At 40.9% G+C, this 22,305-nt stretch overlaps 2 protein-coding genes across 18 annotated transcripts in view; one reads left to right on the forward strand and one right to left on the reverse strand.

Moving 5' to 3' along the window:
* Positions 1-17,540, forward strand: part of add1 (adducin 1 (alpha)) — a 32,806-nt gene extending 15,266 nt beyond the window's left edge. The window contains exons 10-19 of one of the 17 annotated variants that reach the window (XR_013488168.1): positions 217-567; positions 4,341-4,436; positions 4,543-4,635; positions 7,255-7,411; positions 7,970-8,347; positions 9,248-9,340; positions 11,150-11,187; positions 12,665-12,680; positions 14,845-14,898; positions 15,369-15,446. Coding sequence is in view for 15 of the 17 variants with exons in the window: in XM_078162290.1 (XP_078018416.1) it covers positions 217-567; positions 4,341-4,436; positions 4,543-4,635; positions 5,042-5,059; positions 6,324-6,410; positions 7,255-7,411; positions 7,970-8,347; positions 9,248-9,340; positions 15,369-15,655 (1,560 nt within the window). In the remaining 2 variants the exon portion in view is untranslated. Of the gene's footprint in view, positions 1-216; positions 568-4,340; positions 4,437-4,542; positions 4,636-5,041; positions 5,060-6,323; positions 6,411-7,254; positions 7,412-7,969; positions 8,348-9,247; positions 9,341-11,149; positions 11,188-12,664; positions 12,681-14,844; positions 14,899-15,368 lie in introns of all 17 variants that reach the window. The other 16 variants (XR_013488167.1, XM_078162290.1, XM_033647224.2 and 13 more) reach the window with 16 other exon arrangements.
* A 148-nt stretch (positions 17,541-17,688) lies between these two features.
* On the reverse strand, positions 17,689-21,340 carry LOC144458780 (uncharacterized). Its single transcript, XM_078162291.1, has 3 exons — positions 21,040-21,340; positions 20,565-20,702; positions 17,689-20,425 (listed from the first exon to the last, which is right to left on the reverse strand). Exons 1-3 carry the CDS (start codon positions 21,317-21,319, stop codon positions 20,316-20,318), a joined length of 528 nt encoding a protein of 175 aa, XP_078018417.1. The 5' UTR covers positions 21,320-21,340; the 3' UTR covers positions 17,689-20,315.
* Positions 21,341-22,305: the final 965 nt, after the last annotated feature.

Genomic DNA, 22,305 nt, shown 5'->3' on the forward strand with positions numbered 1-22,305 from the left:
CACCTACTGACAAATATTATTCCAATATGCTGAATTTATTCAAACTGGTGTGTTTTATTGTCTGTAAATTAAATGTTGTGTTTGAGAGAAGAATTTGTTATTCTGCTTTTTTAAACAAAGTTGTAGTTACATGGTCTGGCTATAGATATTGATAGGTAGTTAATATATTGACATTTGCTAACCCCTGTTGCTGTTGTTTATCTTCCTGTTTCCCAGGGCTACAGGACGGGCTACCCTTACCGCTGCCCGGCATTGCGAGACAAAGCTAAAAAGTACAGTGACGTGGAGATCCCTCCCTCTGCCCACGGTGGTTACTCATACGGGGAGGACAGTGACTCAGGTGCTCGCTCCCCACTGAAACAGAGCTTCCAGCGCGGCCAGCGTGACAAGACCCGCTGGCTCAATGCCGGCGGCCGGCCCGACGAGTCTTATGAGGACGGGCCCGACGGCAGCAGCCCCAAGTCGAAGCCTAAGGTGTGGACGAACATAACACACGATCACGTCAAACCCTTGCTGCAGTCTCTCTCGTCTGGTGTCTGCGTGCCAAGCTGTATAACCAACTGCTTGGTCTGTGCCTACCTTATTGTTCATAGTAAAGATTTTACAGCTACCTTGTTGGTGGAAGTGGGCAGGTGGTCGGCATCCTGAGAGTCTGGGGACAGTGAGGAGTAAAATTGTAGTACAGATCTAAAACTGGAAGTCGGTATAATCATGCGTTCACTACTTTTTGTCTTTTTTAGGCTCGCTCACACTGTAATTTCAGGTGTCCTATTAACCCACCTTTCCAATACAGTTAACTCTGCTCTGTTAATTACTTTGAAGCGTAGTTGTGAGTATTCGTCGACCCTCTTTGCTCTCTTTCCCTCCTGGTCCCCTAATGCTTCATGATGCCGGGCCAGCTGCCCAAAGCATGCCCCACTGCATGTGTAGTAGTGAAATGCATTGTTGGTGTTGATGTTTTTCCCAGAGGAGCGAGCAGCAGGGGTGTGGCATGAGTCCTCAAGTGCACAGGTGAATGTGGCAAGACACGGTGACGTTGCTGCTAACCACAATTTTGCTCACCGTCCCCCGCAGTACACACTCTTAGCTTTATCTTTGCATCTTGAAGTTAGCTTTTGGTAACCTACTTGCTCAAATATGATTCAGTGAAATGGATAGAGAAAGCAAGTACAGTGAGATCTGAGGCTGTATCAACCAAAACCATCTCAGTGTGAGTTTGCTCTGTGGGCTGCTCACACAGCGTATTTATAAGACTTAAATAAACAAATGAGGGAGGTGGCATGTCTCTAACTAAGAACCTTTAATTGCCAGAATAATGTCAGATACATTAAAAAAAAGAAAAAGAAAACTTTCCCTTGCAAAGGAGTTATGCAGCCTGCTTTTCTAATTTTTATTGTCCTGAAACACCTTCAACTGCTCCCAGTTGTACTTTTCTGTTTCCTCTATTTTTGTCTGGTTTCAGTTTATTCTGAAAATGGTTTTGACCTCGAGGGCTGCATGAGTGGATTTGTTTGGGGAAAAAAAATAACAGCAGAGGAAAAAGCCATGCAATTTGACCTGACTTTTGAATCAATTATCTCCTGTTGGGAAAGTAGGAAATGTTGTGTTGTGAGACTCTTTCTCAGTGAGTATATCGCGTTTACATGTTCATCTCATACTCAACCAACCCCAACCCAGCTACTTCCATCCAGAAACCCTCCCTCATCTAGCCCCTGGTTTGGCAGCTAAGCAGCCAAGCTTGAAGTCAACACGGGAATGAAGTCATGAGCTTACGCTTTCCACCCGCGAATTACATGCCTAGTTTTAAAAAAAAAAAAAAAGGTTAAACAAAATATTTTGCATGAAAGCTGAAGATTTGATTTGTATATTCACCCGCTGCTCATTCAGTTTGGTGCAAGAAACTGGTAAAGACTTTTTTTCCTCCAATCATGCTGAGCATTACCAGGTTTACAAAAACACTGTGAAAAGTAGATGGGGCTATTTTTTTCACAATAAAAGGAAAATGTCAAGACAATAAAAGGTTTCATCCACTGCAGGAAAGATACACTCTTGTCTTAGTTTATAGCGTTGTGGCTTTTTTTTTTTTCTTTCTTTTTTTTGTCCCAATGTGGGCGAGTGTCCTGGGGTCTGTTTCTCTCTTATCTCTGTCGTCCTTGTTGTTGTGTATCAGCCTGGGAAATGACTTTGGTGATGCCAGCTCACCCCTCACTGCCACTCTCGCTTCGTAAGCCAGCCTCATCATCTGTCACCCACCCACTCACCCCTCACTTCTCCCTCCCTCACCCCCAACCCCCCCACCCCCACCTTCTTTTTTCATTCTGTGATGTTTTCAGTTGATATTCAGTGTGATCCTTCTGTTTGTTTTTGATTCTAATAGTACATCAATGATGATGACAAATGGGTTTCAGCAGTACGAATACACTCTTAGACTTTACTCGCTGCATCTTATTGTGCACCTTTAAACTGTCGTCATGCGTGAGGTCTCTTTCAGTTTCTGACTGAGCAACACCAACACTTATTACCTCGGAGTATTAAAGGAATACTTCACCCCTGAAATGACCATTTGTATACCAATTACTGACCCCTTGTTTCACTGAATCTCGCATGCCTCTGGTTAACCAAGAATCCAAATAAAGGGGGAGCATTTTATGTATATTGAAGTCACAGGAGGATGCATTTAACAACTGCAAAATGATATCAAAACATCAGTTTACAAACTCTCATACAACTCATGGAGTATAATCCAAATCTCATTATCCAGTATAAATTCAGTATTTCCCAAATATGCATTTTTGCTAAAATCTTAATCTTAAAAACTGAACAGAAAGTAAACCTATCTATGCTCTCTTCAAAGTCATATTCCATTGACAAAAGCAGTAATTTTACCTCACTGAACACTAGCTGCTGGTCTACGGCTGCTTCGATTAGCTAATGTGTTTACGTATTTGGGTGACTTTGGTGTTCTAAACGGTTAATTCAGATTCACCAAAGTCACACAGTGACACAAACTACAGATTGAGGCAGCGGTAGACCAACAGCTCTCATGTTCAGTGATGTAAAATTACTGTTTTTGTCAATGGAGTCTGGTATTGAAGAGAGCATAGGTAAGTTCAGTTCCCCGTCGCAAAGGGCTTTCTGTTTAGAAAGTACTGAGCATACAGCTGGATAAATGAGACTTTGTGTGTAAGAGTTTGTGAATGGATTTTTAAAATAGTTTTGCTGGTGTTAACCATGGACCCATTTGACTTCAATTCATCAAGAATTTTCTTAGTTTTTGAATTCTTTGTTCCTGTGGAGGCATGTGAGAAAATCAAAGTTGTCTTCACGAATTCAACCTAATGCGGGATGAGTAATTTTTACACAAGTGGCCATTTGGGGGGTGAAGTATTCCTGTAAGCCAAAAAGGTTGTCTAACCACCAGAGGGATTTAAAAACAGTGTTTCCTCTCTCTGTGGGCTCCTAAGATGGGTCAAACAAACTTCTCAGCATCTTAAAATATCATGAACCACAGCTCTTTCTCATAACTAATATGCTCATAAAACATTTCTCAGCTCCTTGACCTCTTTTTAAACACCTGTTGTTAAACTTTCACAGTGTCAACACAGTGAGATTTCATTTCTCACTTCAGCAGGCTTGTGCAGGTTCATGTGGGACTTTGTAGTGTTTTATTTGACTCTTCCAGATGAATGTAAAAAATGTACCTACAGAACACTGTGATTAGATATTTTGTGTGAAATTATATATGTGCATAATTTATAAATGCTGAAATTACATTTACACATATGCCCTTGTGAACATAATGCCTGTAGTTTTCTAGCATTTCCTGATAATAGTCATAATTTTTTTTTTAACATTTCAGCTCTATGCAACAGTTTCTGAGTAAACATGATTCAAAAAATGGGATTGATCATGTATCAGGACTGCCCCAATACTCTGCATTTAAATAATTAAGTCCTTGCTCCAGTCTGGGATTGTGAACCCCACTACCCAAATCAGACATGTTAGACTGAATTCTGTGATCAGCGCACATTACTGGGAAAATACAGTCTAATATCACAGGGTGATAAATAAGCATCAGAGAGGTGATACAGGTAATAATGCTTAACAGTCCCCTACTAAATCTGTTAATATATAAATTAATCTCATCATCATTGGTTCACTTTTTACATTTAAACCTTTTTAAAGCCATCCAATTTTGTCCATTTCAGTTCAGCATGATTCTTGTGTTGTGAAGCCTGCATAGTATTTTGTCTAAATCTATTTTTGTATTTGGGTTTTCATGTCGTTCTGTATATCTGGTTTTATTTTATTTATTTTAACACTTCATGTGGTGTTTACAGTGGACAAAGGAGGAAGGACTCCGCCAGGCTGCTGCAGCCAATCAGTTCATCCCATTGAACACCAACCCAAAAGAAGTCCTGGAGATGAGGAATAAGGTATCACATTGTTCTCCTTTTACTGCCTTTACTTAATGATGCTGATGCACATGGATGTACTGTGTGTTTATCTCTCATTTATGAGGTAAAATGTTGTTATTTGTAGATCCGGGAGCAGAACCTGCAGGACATAAAGACAGCAGGGCCCCAGTCACAGGTTCTGTGTGCCAGCACCGTGGTGGAACGCACCTATAACCAGGTCAGTAGTGAACTTGGCACATTAAAAGCCTCGCTGCTACAGCTATCCTGACCTGGAGATGAATATGAGTCTCATACTAATGAAATACTTAAGTATCTTTGTAGTTTGGTGTCTTAAATTTAGTTTCAGTGGATTTAATTTTTTTAAAAATCTCATAATCTGTCCAGGTCTGGAGTCGCCCCTTAAACCAAAATGCTGTAAAGTGTGAATACTGTGCGTGAAGTTGTCCCTAAGCTTTGATAAATTAAATTGGTTGCAATCAAAACCCATTCACTGTAATCTGGCCTGACATCAGTTTCTGAAGAAGTAACTTCACCACTAATAACAGAGAGCAAAACATGTCCTCCATGTTGTGTCCCAGAGCATGGGGTGACTTTATAACTGTCACATTATTCTTTGACCACAGAGATTTTCAATCTGGCAGGTGAGTAGTGTTTCGGAGAGGTAACCTCAGTCTGCTCTCCAAACCTGCCAGCTCCGGTTGTGTACATATTCATACATATATATTTTTTCCTACTTCATTTCTTATTTTGGTGTTTATTTTTTTGCCTTTTTCTTTATGGTAGTTCAGAGTTGAAGCTGTTGTTTCTCTCAGCACTTGCAGACTGGTTTGCAAGTGCTGGTTTGGTTCATTTTGGTCTCTTTCAGTGTTTTAAAAAATCCCCAGTGCAGTTTAGAGCTTTGATTCACTGCCCGAGTCCAATTAGGCCCGACCCGACCCGCCGGTGGTTTGATTCTGGGTCAGGCTTGGACTGAAACTAAGCAGGTTCATGTGGGGTTGGGCCTTATTTTTGGGCTCGATCAAAGCTCTACTACAGTCTAATGTACTTTTATTTCTTTGCATGCACTCTTAATCCTCTTTTGAGAGAAGAAAATTGAAATGCTAACGGTTTTACTTCAGTTTGCATGATTTGCCCTTCCTTCACTGGGCAGCTCTTAGCTTTGGATGAGCAGGACATGGGCAAATTAAAACCGCTGCTAATTATTTTTAACGTGTCAAGTTTTAGGGGTGCCTAAAACTTCACCCAGCATGTCCATTGTAAGACCAAAGGCACCCTTGATATGCTACCTTGTTAACACTCAGAGGTTATAAGCCTAATACTGTATAGCACACCCTCTTGTGGTTCGCTTACAATGCATGAGCTTGGCTTTTCGCTCCATCACTGCTATGCTTTCCACAGCCCCACATCTCTTTCCAGAACCATCTCTCTTTGCACGCATTTCCAGTGCTTGTCTTTGTCTGTATGGTATGTGTGAGTGCAGAGGTGGAAAGTAACTAATCAAATAGATAAACCTACAGTTGTGTTTCTGTTTAATAACAAAGAGGACCTATTCAGGCTCTTTTCTGAAAGATGATCGCTCCAAATTTTACATTTGGGAGATTTATTAGTTTGTATTCTTGTGAAAATGGTCATGGTCAGGTTGACAAATTGGCCCTTTCACAGTGACCATAAATATCCTACCTAAAGTAGTAGCCTCGTGTGCTTGAGGATTACTTGGGTAATATTATATGTACCCTAGTGAGATTTAGTAGTACTCTTTCCACCTTTGTGTGTGTGAGTGTGTGAAAGGTGATACGTTCTTAAATGTCTGCACACATTCACGCCTGCCTGACAGACTGCCAATTTAATGTGCTGGTGTTAAGAGCTGGGTTGTGCACCCCTCCCTCACTGGGTTTACTATTGCAGGACGCCCCTCTGTCTGACTGTACAGACACTATTGATGGCCTCGATGTGTCCGAGGGTTCCTATAGTCCTGCTAAATCAATTAGAAAGGTACTTACTGCTCCAGTCACAAATTCTATTCACCTGTACTTCACATCATCCTTCAGTCATTCCTGTGAGGCTCCAGATAGGCACTTGGCTTGTCTAGATGAAGTGAATCATAGTGCTGCAACGTGAGGCCATTTTCTAGACCTCTAGAGCCTGAGAACTTTGGATGCAGTTAATATTTTGTCTGTGTCAGCGAGGATCCTTGAGGTGAAAGATGATGTGTATATTGCTGTCATGAGTCTGTCTGAAGGAGAGATATTCACCATTGTTTCAAAACGTATTGTTGTAAGTAAAGGTGGGAAGGTATTAGATCTAGTCATCTAGTAAGTCCTTGAATGAGTAAGTGAAGTTTAAACTGTTAAAACTGTTTTTGGTTTGAAGCACAATATAGTTTACTGCAGTCATGCCTTTTATGCTTCATCTTGACTACCTCCTGTTCGCCTGTTGGTGTGCTCTTGGCTTGAACTCTTTCTCAAATCTGTAAGTGCTTGGCTTTTATGCATCAGTGTTACTGTATGGACTGAAAAAGGAAAAGCTCTGCTCTTTCCTAATATAGTAACCTGCTTTTTTACATAATGACATGTGCTTCCTGAATTTTGAAATAGCCTGTTAGCTCTAATGTGTGCACTGAAGACATACATTTATTCATCTAGGGTTGATACTGATCACGCTGCATAATAGTTATGTGTGTAAACTGCCTCTAATCTAATAATCCAGTTTAAGTGAGTGAGTTTTCTCCAAGCATTCTAGTTTCCAACATATTCAATCCTTCCATGTGTAACGTGCAGTCGTCTGCGTTACCTTCAGGGTCTCATCTGTCATTGCTTTTCTTCTGTGTGTCCTGAAGGGGGAGCTAGTGACCGCGTCCAAGGCCATCATCGAAAAGGAGTACCAGCCCAAGGTTATCGTCAGCAAGCAGGGTCCCAACCCCTTCACCAAACTCACCGACCAGGAGCTGGAGGAGTACTGCAAGGAGGTGGAGCAGAAACAGAAAGGCCCTGAAGGTAAAGGGGATGTGTGGAGGAGTTGAAATGAATCTCAGTGTAATGTGGGGAAAAAACTTCTTGCTACACCCCCTCTACCTTGGTATTCTTTTTAAGGATTATAAATGTACAACCCTACATTAGATAAAACGTTTTTCTTCTTGGGCTGCTGAGCTATATTCTACAATGATCCTATAATGATACATGTACATAATGACTAGTGGAGGTAGCATTTATGACAATGCCGATGAGAGTCTAATAATTGTTTGATCCTTCCCGGAGTAGAACAGCATTGCAGTAACGGGAGAATGTGTTGTGTAAGTCTTCTGTAATCGCTCCTCCTTGACCTCCCTTAAGAAAAGTCAGTTAGATTAGTCTACACTAAAAGTATAGATTCAGACAGGAACTGAGTAAAGATCACCTGAACTGTTCAGCTTAATGTTAATTCGAAGATTTTTTTTCAAAGATACTTGTAATGAAATAATGTTTTCCTCCCTGCAAAGTCATGCAAAAACCTGATGATCTTCAGATTGGTGATATTATGTCTCCACACACATACACATACACATGACTTCACAGTACAGCGACGAGATGATAATGGGGAGGGATCAACCTCCAGCATGCCCCGTCCCGAGCCTGAAACGCTCCCAAGGGGTCAGGCATCTGTCTCCACGCCTCTACAGTCTGCAACTGACTCACCCAGCTTAGAGAGAGCTCCACCTGCACCTCCCACACCTGCTACACCAGCCTCTGAGCCGGCCTCTTCCCCCCTCGCCCTCTCCAGTGAGGCTGAGCCAGCTCAGGGCGGTGCAGACTCTACAGATGACGTTTTTTCGACCGCAGAAGAGGTTTTTTCAGCTCCAGATTCCCCACACAAGGAGTTCCACTGCGCTGTGCTGCGAGCCCTCAGCAAGGAGTCGTCGGTAAAAGAGGCGGCTCAGGCAGATCAGGCTCCAGGTACAGCAGATGAAGCGGAGTCATGCCCTTAAATCCGGCCTTCCGCTTCCCTCCTCCCCCTGCTCAGCCCTGGTCCATCTTAAAACACACCGCTGCACTGGGAGTGTGGGAATCCCTGCCTGCTGTGTCCTCTCCTTTTTCTGGGGGTTTGGAGTCTGCTACTGTTGTTTTACCACGCGCAAGCATCCTTCCTACCCACAGTTCAATCTTCGAAGCCTTTGCTTGATTATTTTCTCCCCTCATCCCCTCTCTCTGATGTCTTGTCCTAACTAGGCATCAGAGTTCTGGCAGATCAGACACCATTCTGCAGTTTGATTGGACGAGGAGCTGAGTAGAGAGGATGTGAGGAGTTTTAAAGAGAGCTTATTTTGATATTTAAAGCCATCCCCTCTCTTTGAGGGTGCTCTCTCCGCAAGTCTAAAAGCGCTTCTGCAGTGGAGTGTTGTGCTAACCTTTTAAAGGAAGCTGTGTCTGAGCTCAGTCATCCAATCAGAGCGTCCCATGTGTGGACATCAATATTGGTGTCCTCCTTCTGTTCCTGCTAACCTGTCCTGGATATATCTCTGTTGGTCTCCCTTCTGTGCCTCTGACTGATTTCCAATAAAACTAATGGTAGTTTTGGTTTGTTTGGCTCTTCAGAAAAGTTGATTTTTACTCAGACTTTGTTTGAAAGCTTTTGCAGTGTTCTCCTGATTCAGGCTTCCTCCCTGATTTGGTTCTTTGTGTCCTCCCTCCTTTCTGTTGCGGTGTTGTTGGTGTTGACATCTTAAGATTCTTAGAGGGCTCAATCAAAATCACAGACAAATATCTTAAATGCTCATTTATTTAGTGAGCATTTTGATTATATTTATTTGTGCTGAACAGCTTCTTACAGTTTTATTTCTGCTGGTTTTCATTTAGACCTTGAGCAGCTAGTAGAGCCTGAGGAGGAGGAGCCCAAAAGCCAGAAACCCACCACCACGCCACCCAGCACCCCGGTCAGAGCAGAGGAAGGTAGGTTGGCCCGACATACTCGACATACCTGATGCGGCCTGGTTCAGCATGGGTTTCTTCAGCCCTCTTGCTGGGTTTGGGGGCTTTTCTAGGGTCTACAGAGGGAATGCGGAGCCTCCTGCCCGTCCACCTGCCTGTCTGTCTTGGGGTCTGTTCATGTTGTGGTCTTTAATGATTAATACTACTACAGGTGCTGTGTTGTGATTTCTGTAATAACAGGCCAAGAGGTTGTGATTATTTAATCAGCTTTATGCTACGAGAGATTAAAAAAAATACAGGTTTTTATACTTGCGGCACCTATTGGTGGAAAAATGCAGGACTTTAGTGCCAGAAACTGCATTTTGCATAATGGCCACTTGAGACTGGCTCCAAGAGCGAGTCCGTAAACACCCATGTTAAAATGCCCAATGTTATAGCAGAAATAAACATGTTTCCAGCCTGTTACAAAATACATATTTGGTCTCTTTAGCAAATGTTCTCATTCATGACAACTGTACGGAGGTTGACTTTTTATTAATTCACACATTTAAATGTTATTAAGGCTCAAAGCTACTCATAATCGTGTGACAGGCTGTCTGCAAGGCATCACCAAAGCCTATGGGCCTTTCCCAAACCATCGACTACACCCTCTCCCTACCTGCTTCCACTCCATTTCTGTGTTCACTTGGAGGGTTCCTTGTCCCTAACCAAGTAGCAGAGAGTGGAAGTAGGTTATAAAACCCCCCAACAGCATGCCTGCATGGTTGCTGACTAACTGACCACATGCAACACTATATTGTGTTCGTCATGAAAGACACTGCGTACAAAAAAAGAAAAGTGACAGCAGTTTCTCTTTCTGCTGCAGATGGAGAAGTTTGTCCCAAAGCTTGTGGCTGTATATATACTCTAGTGTGCTTCATTCAGCTGTAAAGGTTGGCATTTTGCCCATCGCCATCTTGGATTTTTGGAGCCAGTTACACTCCGTGACGGAGTGGGAGTGGGGAGAGTCCTGTTCGGGAAAGGTCCAGCAAGTCAGATCTACCCCTCGCTCCTCCACAGTCTCGCCTTCTTTTCCACACTCACTTCTGGCTCCAAAAATCCAAACTGGCGACTGCCAAAATGCCAAATTCGAGGCTTCAAACAGCAGTCCAAAAACCATTGGGTGACGTCACGGTGGCTACGTCCATTATTTTAATACAGTCTATGCTCCAGACATAATATCAGGAAATCGTTTGAAAAAACACTCACTGAAATATTGAATAGAAAAGATGTGATAGACAGTATTTGAAAAAAAAGAAGTAGTATTTACTGACTGACCCCAGTGCAGACGTCTTGGCCTATTTTTGTTCTTTTATATTTATTTGTCCCCCTCTTGGTCTTTATTACTATTGGATTACACCTATGTGAACAGTATCATCCACGATGATACAACTGAACTGTCTCTAAAAGTTAGTTAAATCTTTATTTAATCAATAATTGGCAACATATCAGTCATCTTTATGAGTTATAGTCAGCACGAGGGAGGAAGGAGATGAGTAGTTTTGATTGCAGGTGTAATCTAATACCTGAAATGTTGTTATATAACATATGTCTCTATGTATGGTATGTCCTTTACCCCTTCACTTCCATTCTCCATCTTTTTGGAGTCTACTAAGAATGGTTCCCAACCATTCTTTTTAAGATTTTCTTCTGGTGTTTTTTTTTTGTTTTGTTTTCTCTTATTCACGTTTTAATTTCCTTTTTAATTTAACACTGTGCCTGTGGTTTGATCTGCATAGACATTTGTTTCTACTTGTGCTTTTTCTTCTTTGTGGCTGCGATTACAATCAGGAGATGGAAATACAAAAGAGTACCTGTTGCCATAGTAAGTACGTACTGTTCCACCTCCTCACCACCCTCCTAATTACCCGCCACCTTCCATACCTGTGTTTGATCATTTACCCCTTTTCTTTGCATGGCTTCACTAGTAGAGCTGTTCTGTGGTCTGAACTAACCCCTTATATCTGGGGTTTGAGACTGTTCAGTTGGTTTTAACTCGGTTCTCTGAACTCCTCTGAATCTCTTTCTCGGGGGTTGATGGGGGTTATTTCAGAGCTCCTCCCTTTGTCGCGATTCACTGTTTCTAGTGTAAGAAATTGATGCATTTTCTTAGCAGTCTTTTTCAGGTTAAGATCTGTAGTATCAGGTATTAAAGGGTAACTAAATTTTTTTTTTTTTTTTAGCGTGGATCCTATTTTCCCATGTGTTTGTGTCAAAGTGACAAATTAGATAAACACTTTCTTAAACTGGTGCAGTATTGAGCGAGATCACTGCAGCCAGCAGCAGCAAAACAGGCCGCAGTGTATCGTAAACGGGCAATCGTACAACATCAAGTTACATCCACTAAAAGGGCTTGTTTTTGTCACTGACAGGCTCAGATTATTATTCTCATTGTCTGACAATATTATGGAAAGGATCCCGACAGAGATAGACCTTTTTGTTAAAGATAAAGCTCCTTTTTGTTAAACCAGAAACAGACTCAAAATAGTTATTACCAAACCCACCAGACTCCATTTAAATAAATAGTAATTTTACAATCGTACAACACACTTTATTCAAAGTCAACAGAAACAAAATAAAACTCACAACACCTTCTTGGTTCGTCTTTCCACTTTTCCAACAATCATCAACTCTAGTGTGGTTGAAATAAACCCTTAATTCACCCAGTAAGATGTGAAAACATGCTGGCTCTATACACGCTAAAATTACTGTTTATTTAGATGGAGTCTGGTGGATAGTGTTTACATGGCTTTTTTCAGGTTAAGGGAAAGCATGTTTCTCTTTAACAAAAAGGTCTATCTTTGTGGTGTCCTTTTCATAATGTCAGACACTAATAATAACAATCTGAGCCTGTCAGTGGTAAAAACAAGCACTTTTAGTGGATGTAAACTGACGATGCGCGATTGCCCCAAGTGGATAGATTGCAGCCTGTAGTGACTGCCAGCTCCAGCACTGTCACTCTATACTGGACCAGTTTCGATCAGTCACGTTGATACAAAAACATAGCAAAATAGCAGCGAGGCTAAAAAAAATACTGAAGCTACCCTTTAATGTCCCATTTGACCAAATGATAGTGACCTGGCCTAATGAAAAGTGGAGGATGTTCCTGAAGTACACCTCGCAGCTCACCAAACCTTTTTTGTTTTATAACCTCTCTTTTCTTCCTGCCAACGATTCACTGTCAGATTAACCAACCTCTCTTGCACATATGCACATTTTATCAATGTTATATGACACTTTTTTGTGTTTCATGGAAAAAAATCAGATAGTGTTTTGAAAATGTGTTGAATGTTTTTTGTCTTACAGACGAGTCCTTTACCAGGTACATCAGTGTTTTATTTGGGTGTGGCTTTTCAACCAAACTTGCTGCTGTCGCCTCTGCTGAGACTCCCTGTTGGTTTAGCTTGTAACATGGTTGAGGTCTGATGCTTTGGCTGTGTGGTGCTGTTTTGTCTCCATTTTTTCTGTCTGTGTGTTCGGCCCTGTCTCTGTTGTGACAGACACGAGAGATGTAAAATCAAGACTGGTGTGTAACGTTTTCTTAGGTGTTGACGGAGGGTTTTTCTTGCTCGTCTCTGAAGCATGTGAGCAATAGCTGTGGTGGTTTTGCACCCGACTGCACTGTGTGAGCTTGTACCTGAGCTTGAGGCAGTGGTGTGGATGCTATTTGGGCCACTGATCAGAGCTTCTGGATCCAGCTCTTGTTGCTTCTTGACTCTTTTGCTGGGAGTATTTTTAAATGATGACATGGGATTTTTTGGTCACTATCTGGTGATGTGTGCATGATTTTAAACAGAATTGGACAAAAGTGGTATCTCGTTTGCAGATTGTTAGTTTGAGTTAACCAGACATTATTGTATGAATGGGTGGAAATTCTGTCTCCAACTAACGTTTAAGTCTCAAGATCATATCATTATTTCATATTTAGAATCTGCTAATAAGGTCTAAATTATGCATTTAGCCAAACAGGCCCCAGGTGTTGCAGGGTTGCTTAACTCTTCTATTACATTGAAGTGATATAATAATAAAAATGTAATTTTAGACTTACATTCTAGCACAACATGGTCTCACGCCGAAGTCGAAATCGGGAGCTTGGGCAGTGACTTGCGGTGTCAGACACTGACGGAAAAAGCCATCCTTTAACGTCGACATGATACGCGGCCAGACGCTGGTATAGTTTAGTGGCACTCAGCGACATCAGGTGGAAAACGGTGGGACAAGAAGGAAAGTTAAGGCACCAAAAGTCCAATTAGGGTGGGTGGATGGGTCAATGTCATATCTGGACATGGAAGGTCCATGACCAAACATCGATATGTGACAAGGTCAGAGTGAGAATGTGTTTAGCACAGCCCTCTTTAGATGCTTACAGACTTAGACAAACACAAAGGCTTGATTGGTGCTTTATTTTTATTATTGAAATATTTAAACTTGAGTTATCTGAAAGAGTATTAGAGCTTTGGTCGGGCCCAACCTACATGAAGCTGCATATTTTCTGTCCAAGCTGTACCCAATCTGAAGCGCGAAGATGATGATCACCACTCACAGCTGCATGTTACACACATCTCTCCCACTACTGGGGAAGCAGAGGCAAATACTGCCAACTACACCTTGTAGCCCCTCACTCTCTTTTTCTAGTTTGCCCTTCAGTCCAATGCAACAGTTACCACTGTGCACAGATGACAGTTTGTGTACAGAATGTGAGCAACTGACCCCCTAATCTTGTGTTTTTTTCCAGTTTTAATGTAATTCAAAATCTAGAAATTTTCATTTTTTATAATTGGTTGATTGCAGCGCTATGACTACAAGGTCTGCATTAAAAGGAAAAAAAAAAAAAAGCTGGGAAATTGCCTTCAACCCGACCTAATTCAAGCCTGAGGGAATTTTGAGAAATTACAACCTGGTCTGGCCAGAATCTGATGGGTTAGGGACAAGCCACATCAGGTTCAGGCGAAGAATTAAAGCTTTAAAGAGTATCAGTAGAAGATTGCACTTTAAGTGTAACTATCAGTCTTTTCTTATTGGTGCCAAAGTTCAATTTGTTTAATAAAACAATGTTGAAAACAGTACTGAAAGTAGCAGAAAGACAGAACCAAGTAGACTTTAATATGTGTTGTTTATCGTCAGTAAAATCGTTCTTGCAATATTCAGCTTTGTCACATATTTTCCTCATATTGTGCAGCCCTAAAGATTACTGTAGTGAACCTCTTTATTTTGATTTTGACACGTGGATCCATCAAAACAAGACATGCTCCCACAGGACCTCCTTATTAAGTCAAGAGAGAATATCTTTTTTATACTCCCAGCAACTGGATTAATCACGGCCTAATTTCTCTTTGAGAGCTGTACCGGTTTTGAATTAACTTGACTTGATCCTCCCACCGGACTTTTGTAACCCCACGTGTGTGGTTTTGGCATCAAAATCTTTTGAAAAAAGATTGCAGTATTTTCTGTGTTGTAGACTTTGCTTTTTGTTTGTTTGTATACAGGGTGCACATGAGCAAGGGATCTGCACTCATTAAGATTTCCCTGTTTAAATGAAGGTAAAGCAAAAATGCTGTGCACCAGCTTGGGCCTGTCAGAATAAGGAAAATGAAAGGAGTCGGGAGAGAGAGAAAATCCTGCTAATGAGAGCAAAGTCTTATTTTTAGTTGCTTATTCTTAAAGGTAAGACGCAAACGAGTCCTGGAGAGATGCTTTTCTGAGAGACAGTGTATCTTGGTTCGGCCTTTGATGTGTGTGTTTCTGAATTTAGTGGGAATGGTTTCTTTGGAAGTGTCAGACTTGTCTTCTTTATACAAATACATCAGTCTCATAGATGACTTGAATTAAAGAGGTCTAGTTGTGTGGACTCAAGCGGTGACAAGTGAGAGCTTTTTTAAAGTAGAAAATTTTGGGTTTAACAGCTTATCCAGTGGATGATTTGCAGTAGCCTCAGTGGTGTGTCAGCTCAGCAGTGCAGGTTCCATCAGTTCATCCTTCTGGATCAATAACTCTCTCCTCATCCCATCAGAGTCCCTGCCAGAGCAAACCTATAAGGATGAGAGCGACGCAGCCACCCTGAGACAGACCCTTCCAGACTTAACACCTGACGACCCCTCCGACGCCCCAGCACTTCCTGCCGAAGACTCCGCCTCCGCCTCCGCCCCTGCAGCAGCAGACGCAGCCGAGGGGGAGGAACCCGCTGACGCTGGCGACCAGGAGGGAGAAGAGTCTCCCAGCAAATCACCCTCCAAAAAGAAAAAGAAGTTCCGCACTCCCTCCTTCCTAAAGAAAAACAAAAAAAAGACAGAGTCCTAGATCGGAGAATGTTGGATCGGTCCTCAAGGCTGGCCTCTGCCTCTTTTCATTTTTTCGCTTTTTTTTTGTTTTGTTTTGTTTTTTTGTCTGCTATCATCGCACCCTTCAAGCAAGCCACAGTAACACACAGATATGCTTTTTTTGTTGTTGTTTTGATATCATTTGTCGCCGGCTTATTAACTTACTTTTCCTCGTTAGTGTGTGCCAATTTTGTATACAGTGTAAAAATGATTGCATAAAGGTTTTTAACTATTAGAGGCTTTTTAGTTGTGAGTGAGTGATGCATTCTGTCTTGTCCACTCCATCTGGCCTTTAATGCATGTCTACTACTACAGGCCCACACTCAATGTGAGGTTTTGGGGTGTTATCGCCCTCATTTTTTTTTCTTTTTTTTTTTCTCGAAGAGAAGTATTACTAAACTGTTGTAACCACTAGAATGTATTGGGATTGTATCAAAAATATGTCAAAGTGTCTTTTAAAAACACTGAATGCAGAAAGAGAAGCTTGTACTCTCTCATTTAACTGGTGGGAAATTTTGACAGCGAGAACTACAAATTGCATAGTGCTAATTTTGCCTCTGCAGCTCTGCACCCATGTAATCACGTAAGCAGCACGGGGGATCTGTAGCTGGGATACTATTTGATTAAATCATCCACAAGCTGCATCACATCTGACGACTTTTTTTAAAAACTCAAAATCGACTCAAAAGCATTTAACACGGCCTTAACTTAGAGCTATTTTGTAAAGTGGTTTAGATCTTTATATGATGTGCAAGTTGGGTTTAATATTCCTCAAACCACGTTCATCTGCAGTGCTGCAAACCTGCAGTTGATGTAGTTTGAACCTGGTGATGCTGAGCGTGGTTCACAACAAAGCATGAGTCACCCTGAGAAGCATCAGCAAGCGTCGTGCTTGTTGATCATTCTGAGGGTTGATAATATATTAGCTGTAAGTCTTTAGTATGAAGGAATGTGTAAGAACAAATTCTCAGATTATGTTTTTCATTTATTCTAGTTATTTGAGCCTGGCTTTGTTTTGCATCTCTGAAAGTCAGAAACAGAAATGCTTCATATTGTGTGAGATTTCATTTTGTATGTAATATTTTTTGCTTTTTCACACAGTAGATTGAGCCATGATTGCTTGCTGTGAGAGAGCACTGTGAACCTCCTCTTTTATAAACCACTGTCTGGGAACTCCACATCATAAACACACACACAGTTGCAGAACATGTAAATGACAGTGTCACTGTTAGGACGCCACATGATCAACCATTTTTCAGAACCCTCAGCCTCCACTTTTAAACTCCACTCTGCGCTAATAGACTTTGTCATTGAATACCTGTGTGTTTCCAGTTGCGGTTAAGCCACGATGTACACTGGAGAAGCATTTTATTTTAACGTCACTGATGTGTAATGAGCTGTGCTTAAGGTCGCAGGTCACATTGCTTCCTAACTTGTGTTTATTCATTCTGTTTTAACGAAGCCTTCGTCATCAGTCTAAGCTTCCCTTAATCTGAGACGCTTCACGACAGATGGTGTATCTACAGAGTTGCATACAAGCTGAGAATGTCTAACTCGTTAAGGACTGCATGTGTAGAGTGCTTAGAGCGTGTACTGTCCTTTAAATGACTGTAACTCCCCCTCTTTTATTTCAGTTATATTTTATTTTAGCTTTAGTGTGCTGATAACATTACTAAAGTCCTTGTAGTCATGGTTTTCATCTGAGTCATCTTTTTTTAACCTCACAGCTATGCTGGTGTGTGTTCTCTGTCTGAACTACTTCCAATTTAAATGTGTCTCATCAGTATACATCTACAGACTTCACCTCTCTTTTCTCATGGTTCTGCCTCTTTTACAACCATGAATAAAAAACACTACCTTGGAAATCGGTATTGTGGGATTGTAGTAATTTACATATAAATATACTGTTGGCCACCTTCTTAATAGTTTTTATTCAGGTTCAGGATCAGTGATTCCAGGTAACAGTGCAGTAGATGATAAAGATGCATCAAGAATGTAAAAAAAGTAAAATAATTTTGTTTTATGGTCAACAGTTTATTATCTGATGATGCATTACCAGCAGTGTGTATGCAGACAGTAATAATCGCAACATTTTACACACAATGGGTAAATGTATATCAAGAGCACTCATGCAATAAGACACAACAATCGGTTTTAGTATGCAGGTGGATGACAGAAGAAAACAGACAAAACCATTAAACAACAAAAGAGTTAAAAATAAAAACAAGGATCAAAATAAATCAAAATTGAATACAAAACATGTAACAATATTAATATCTTTATATTTGGTATACTATAGCTGGTTGTCAGGGCCTGGTGTGATACTACCATGACCACTGGGCTTACTTAGTGACCTGTTAGCATCTCCATGAGGCCGTGCTAGAGTTAAGTGCTCACATCAGCATATTAATATGCTTACAGTGAAAATGCAAACATGTTCGACATGTAAACCACTTTGAGCTGCATCGCATTAATGAAATTTACTATGCAAATGAATGTAATAATATTATCAATAATGGCCAGGGTGAGCCTCCTCTACAGCTGAAATAAGCAGGTTTGCAGTTGGCACAGACGAAACACAGACATTGATAACGGACGGATCAATAAACTGTGTACAGTGGTGAAAGAGATACTCAGATCTTTTCATGAGTAAAAGTAGCAACATCACAGTGTAGAAATACTCTTACATTTAAAGGTCATGCATTTAATTACAGTACAAACATATCAAAGTAAGTACCAATAGTAAAAGTACACGTTATGCAAATGGTCCATTTCAGAATACTGGGTTATAATTATGATGCATTATTGTGTAAGCATCACTTTAATGTTGCAGTTGGTAAGGCTTGGCCTTAGTACATTATTTACTGCTCCTTAATTAAATGGAATTATAATAATACTTAAAAATTACGTAAGTAAATGCAACATTTTACTTAACTAAAACTACAGAAGTGCTGTAAGTAAAATTACTAAAGATTTAAAGTACTTAAAATGCTGATCCGCTCCTTCCAAACTTTTCTATCATATATCATTGGATTATTAACACTGATTAATCACCATGTAAGCTGCACTTAAATATTACAAGCTCTTAAGGTGAAACATATTACCAACTATATATATGGTTGGGTACTTCAATCTTGACAAAGTGCCTCATATTTTATAAATGTATATGTTAAATAAGCTGCGTGACATAATTGCTATCTGCAAAGTAAGAAGGAACTATAGCTGTCATATGTAATGTAGTAAAATGTACAATATTGTCCTTATAAATGCAGTGAAGTAGAAAAGTAGCAGAGATGGAGAAACCTCATACTGTAACTGTGGGAACTTTGCCTCCACACACCCTGACTTTATGCTCCTCTCAGTTATAGACTCTTATTGTGTAGGTGTGATTACTTTCCCTGATATTTCTAATTCAGCCATTATTATTGTTGTTATTATTATTATTATTAGTAATAGTCAGGGTACTGTTGTCACTCTCAGCAAGAGCTCCTAGCTGCACTGACTGGGGTAATTTATTGTCAAGGGATGTTTCTATTTCCATCAGGGTGCTTTCTATAGCAGCAGTTACACAAATGCTGCCCCTTCTCACCTTGACTCTATCCAAGAATCAAGTTTGCACCTTTATCCCTAATTTTACTCTCTATAAAAGTGCCTCAAAATCAGCTTCTTATCAATGTGTGTGACAGGAGCTCAGTAACCTTCAGATACAATCAGACAGAAGTCATTCTTCCCAGCAACTTCAGGAAACAGCATACAACATGTCTGCTAACAACATGGACCTGTGTGCAGAATGCCACCATGCTGTGGGGGAGATGGACTACAGAGATGTGCTCTAAACTCTCAGGGCAGTAGTTGGTGATTTGATTAACACACCTTACTCTCCACCTCCATCTCCTGTTGTCCCTGATGGGCAAGAATCTGACATCCACCCTCAGCCAGCGGCGAGTCTGAGCGGAGGATTTAATGGGCACACCCCCCTGGTAGCATCTCTATTAATGGCTGCTCCAGGACTGGAAGTTGGCTGCTCTCATCATCTTACAAGAAGCACAAAATGTCATGCAGCCAGGTCAGCCTGCACAGTCAGGAAGGTGCTCATGGCCAAGGACAGGTAGGATAGGTTAGGGATAGGTATCACATAAGTCTTAGAAATACATGTCAAAAAAGGTGTGTGTAAGTTAAAGCTGAAAGAATAAGCTGAATAAAAAATTAGTTGATTGACAGAACATTAATCTGCAACTGCTTTGATAACCAATTTATCACATTTGTTGAGTAAAAATGGCCATAATTCACTTTCCAAATGTGAATATGAGCTGGCCCTCTGTGATATCAAACTGAATATTTTGGGGTCTTGGACTGTTTCAACAACTTAGAATCCCTACCTTCCATCAGGGCAGCACGCCGTAAACACACAGGGCTGGAACAGAATACTGTTTGATTTCACTGTTGTGTGTTTACATACATTTAAGATAAGTGCCAGTGTTTGATTGCCAGCCCTTCAGTCAACAACACCTCCCCAAAACCCACAGATAATTCAACTACTTTCGCAACAGCTCTGTGGAAATTCACCTTCTTGAATCTCTTCTTCTTGTACTTCTTGTTTTTTTTTCTTCTTCTTTGCTTCCTCCTCTGAGGGAGTGGAATTAAGACGATGAGGTGCTGGAGATGCCGTAGCCGACTTGAGGGTCATCTTCGCTCTTTACTAGTGGCCCAGCTGATGCAGGAGATACACTGACAGCTCTCCCTTTCAGAACTATGATATCAGAATATTGTGGTTAAAAAACAAGGCAGTGTAAGAATACCTTGCACAGACAAGAATAGAGCAAATCACAGAAAATGCACATCAAAGTAAAAAGAAATTTAGCTCATGTTAAACTCAATATAAGCATCACCATCCTCTAGCAGGCCTCTCAGGAAGGTCCTCTCTTCTGTGAGGAGTGCCACTGTTTCCTGTAGATGTTGGATCTGCTGGTCCTTGAGGTCTATGGTGTGTTTGGCTTTCTGCAGAGCCACTGACATGTTGGGTGCAGCTGTAATAAGCCAAGATAGAGACTAATAAACACTGTTGCTCAAGTTCACACAGCTCAAAGTTTAGATCACAGATTAAAATGAAGTTTTACCACTTGAACCATGAAGCCTATTGAGCAGAAAGTGGAAAAAGATACTGAAGATGCAATGGAAATTGCATTCCACCTGCATGAACTACATTATGCAGCAGTTCATAAACCTAAAATGTCATTTATATGCTGACAAGTGAGCTGCTACAGGCTCCACCAATGGCTCCATTACAGCTGCTATAGCTAAAGATATGTGTTGACATCAGTTCTGCAGAGTACAGTTAATAATAGATCTTAGCAGCTGTCTTACCCTTTGTAAACGATCTTTTGTGATTATCATTCATTCGCAGATATTTCCCAAGACTGGTGGGATGCATCAACTCGATGTGTCGCTTCAGATTTGTTAGCGATGTGGCTGATGTCCGGACATGTTTCTTCAGAGTCGGAGCGCACAGTTTGCATAAAAATGTGAGGTTCTTCCCGTTGTAGTCTGTACCGACTTGTTCATAAAAGTCCTTCAAGTATCCATAAGAAGTGGCTTCAGTAGAGCCCATGGCTGCGGTGTCTGAAGTACCATTAGCATTAGCCATGCCGCCTGTGTATTGTTTTTCTTCTTCTTCTACTAATGAATTTCCGGCAGGCTGTGCGCTCATAAAGCGCAATGCTGCCCTCTACAGGCAAGAGTTCACTATTCACCCTATAGTCAAAGAATATGGACACCAAGAGGCGAAGCTCCGTTGAATTTTTGACAACAGCCACTAGGGGCGCTGCGTTTAAGTACTTGGGGATCTGGCTCGATGGAAGGTGTACGTGGAAGTTGCATGTTGAAAAATTAGAAACAAAATGCAAAAAAGTAATTAATTTAATGAGAGCTATATCAGGATATAATTGGGGAGCAGATTAGCAGGCATTAATAGATATATAAATAAGGCATTGATGAGATCTGCAATAGATTATGGATGTTTTGTTTATGGAGCAGCAGCTAAATCACACTTAATGTATGAAATTCTTGAGTGTCTGTTGAGAGTTCAGAAAGTGGGGATCGAGGTAGAATTTTGCTGGGTACCTGCCCATGTGGGATTAAAAGGATTAAATGAATGTGCAGATAGGGTGGCAAAAAGAGCACTTAGTATGAGACATGTAACTGATATTCTGTTTGGAAAAGGTGAAGGAAAAGCACTAATCTAAAAGGAAATATCAGAATTTTGGCAGAAGAAGTGGGATGAGGACAGTAAGGGCAGAACTTATTACAGAATACAAAACACAGTCAGAGCACAGAGTATTAAGGGAAGAAGTAGAAGAGAGGAGGTAGTTTTATCAAGATTAAGGTTTGATCACACTGGTTTAAATAATACTTTATTTTTATTGGGAAAAGTAAACTCACAATTTTGCACATATTGTAATATTATTGAAAATGTTGAACATGTAATTATGTACTGTAGTAAATATAACGAAGAAAGGGTAATGTTGCAACAAAGGGTGAGAGAGGCAGGACGGGATTGGAATTTGGCAGGGATACAGGGAACTAAGGGAGATAAGGTGTGGGAGATACAGCGAGGGGTAATAGATTACCTAT

The sequence above is a fragment of the Epinephelus lanceolatus genome, chromosome 19 (assembly GCF_041903045.1).
Source record: "Epinephelus lanceolatus isolate andai-2023 chromosome 19, ASM4190304v1, whole genome shotgun sequence".
NCBI classification, from domain to species: Eukaryota; Metazoa; Chordata; class Actinopteri; order Perciformes; family Serranidae; genus Epinephelus; species Epinephelus lanceolatus.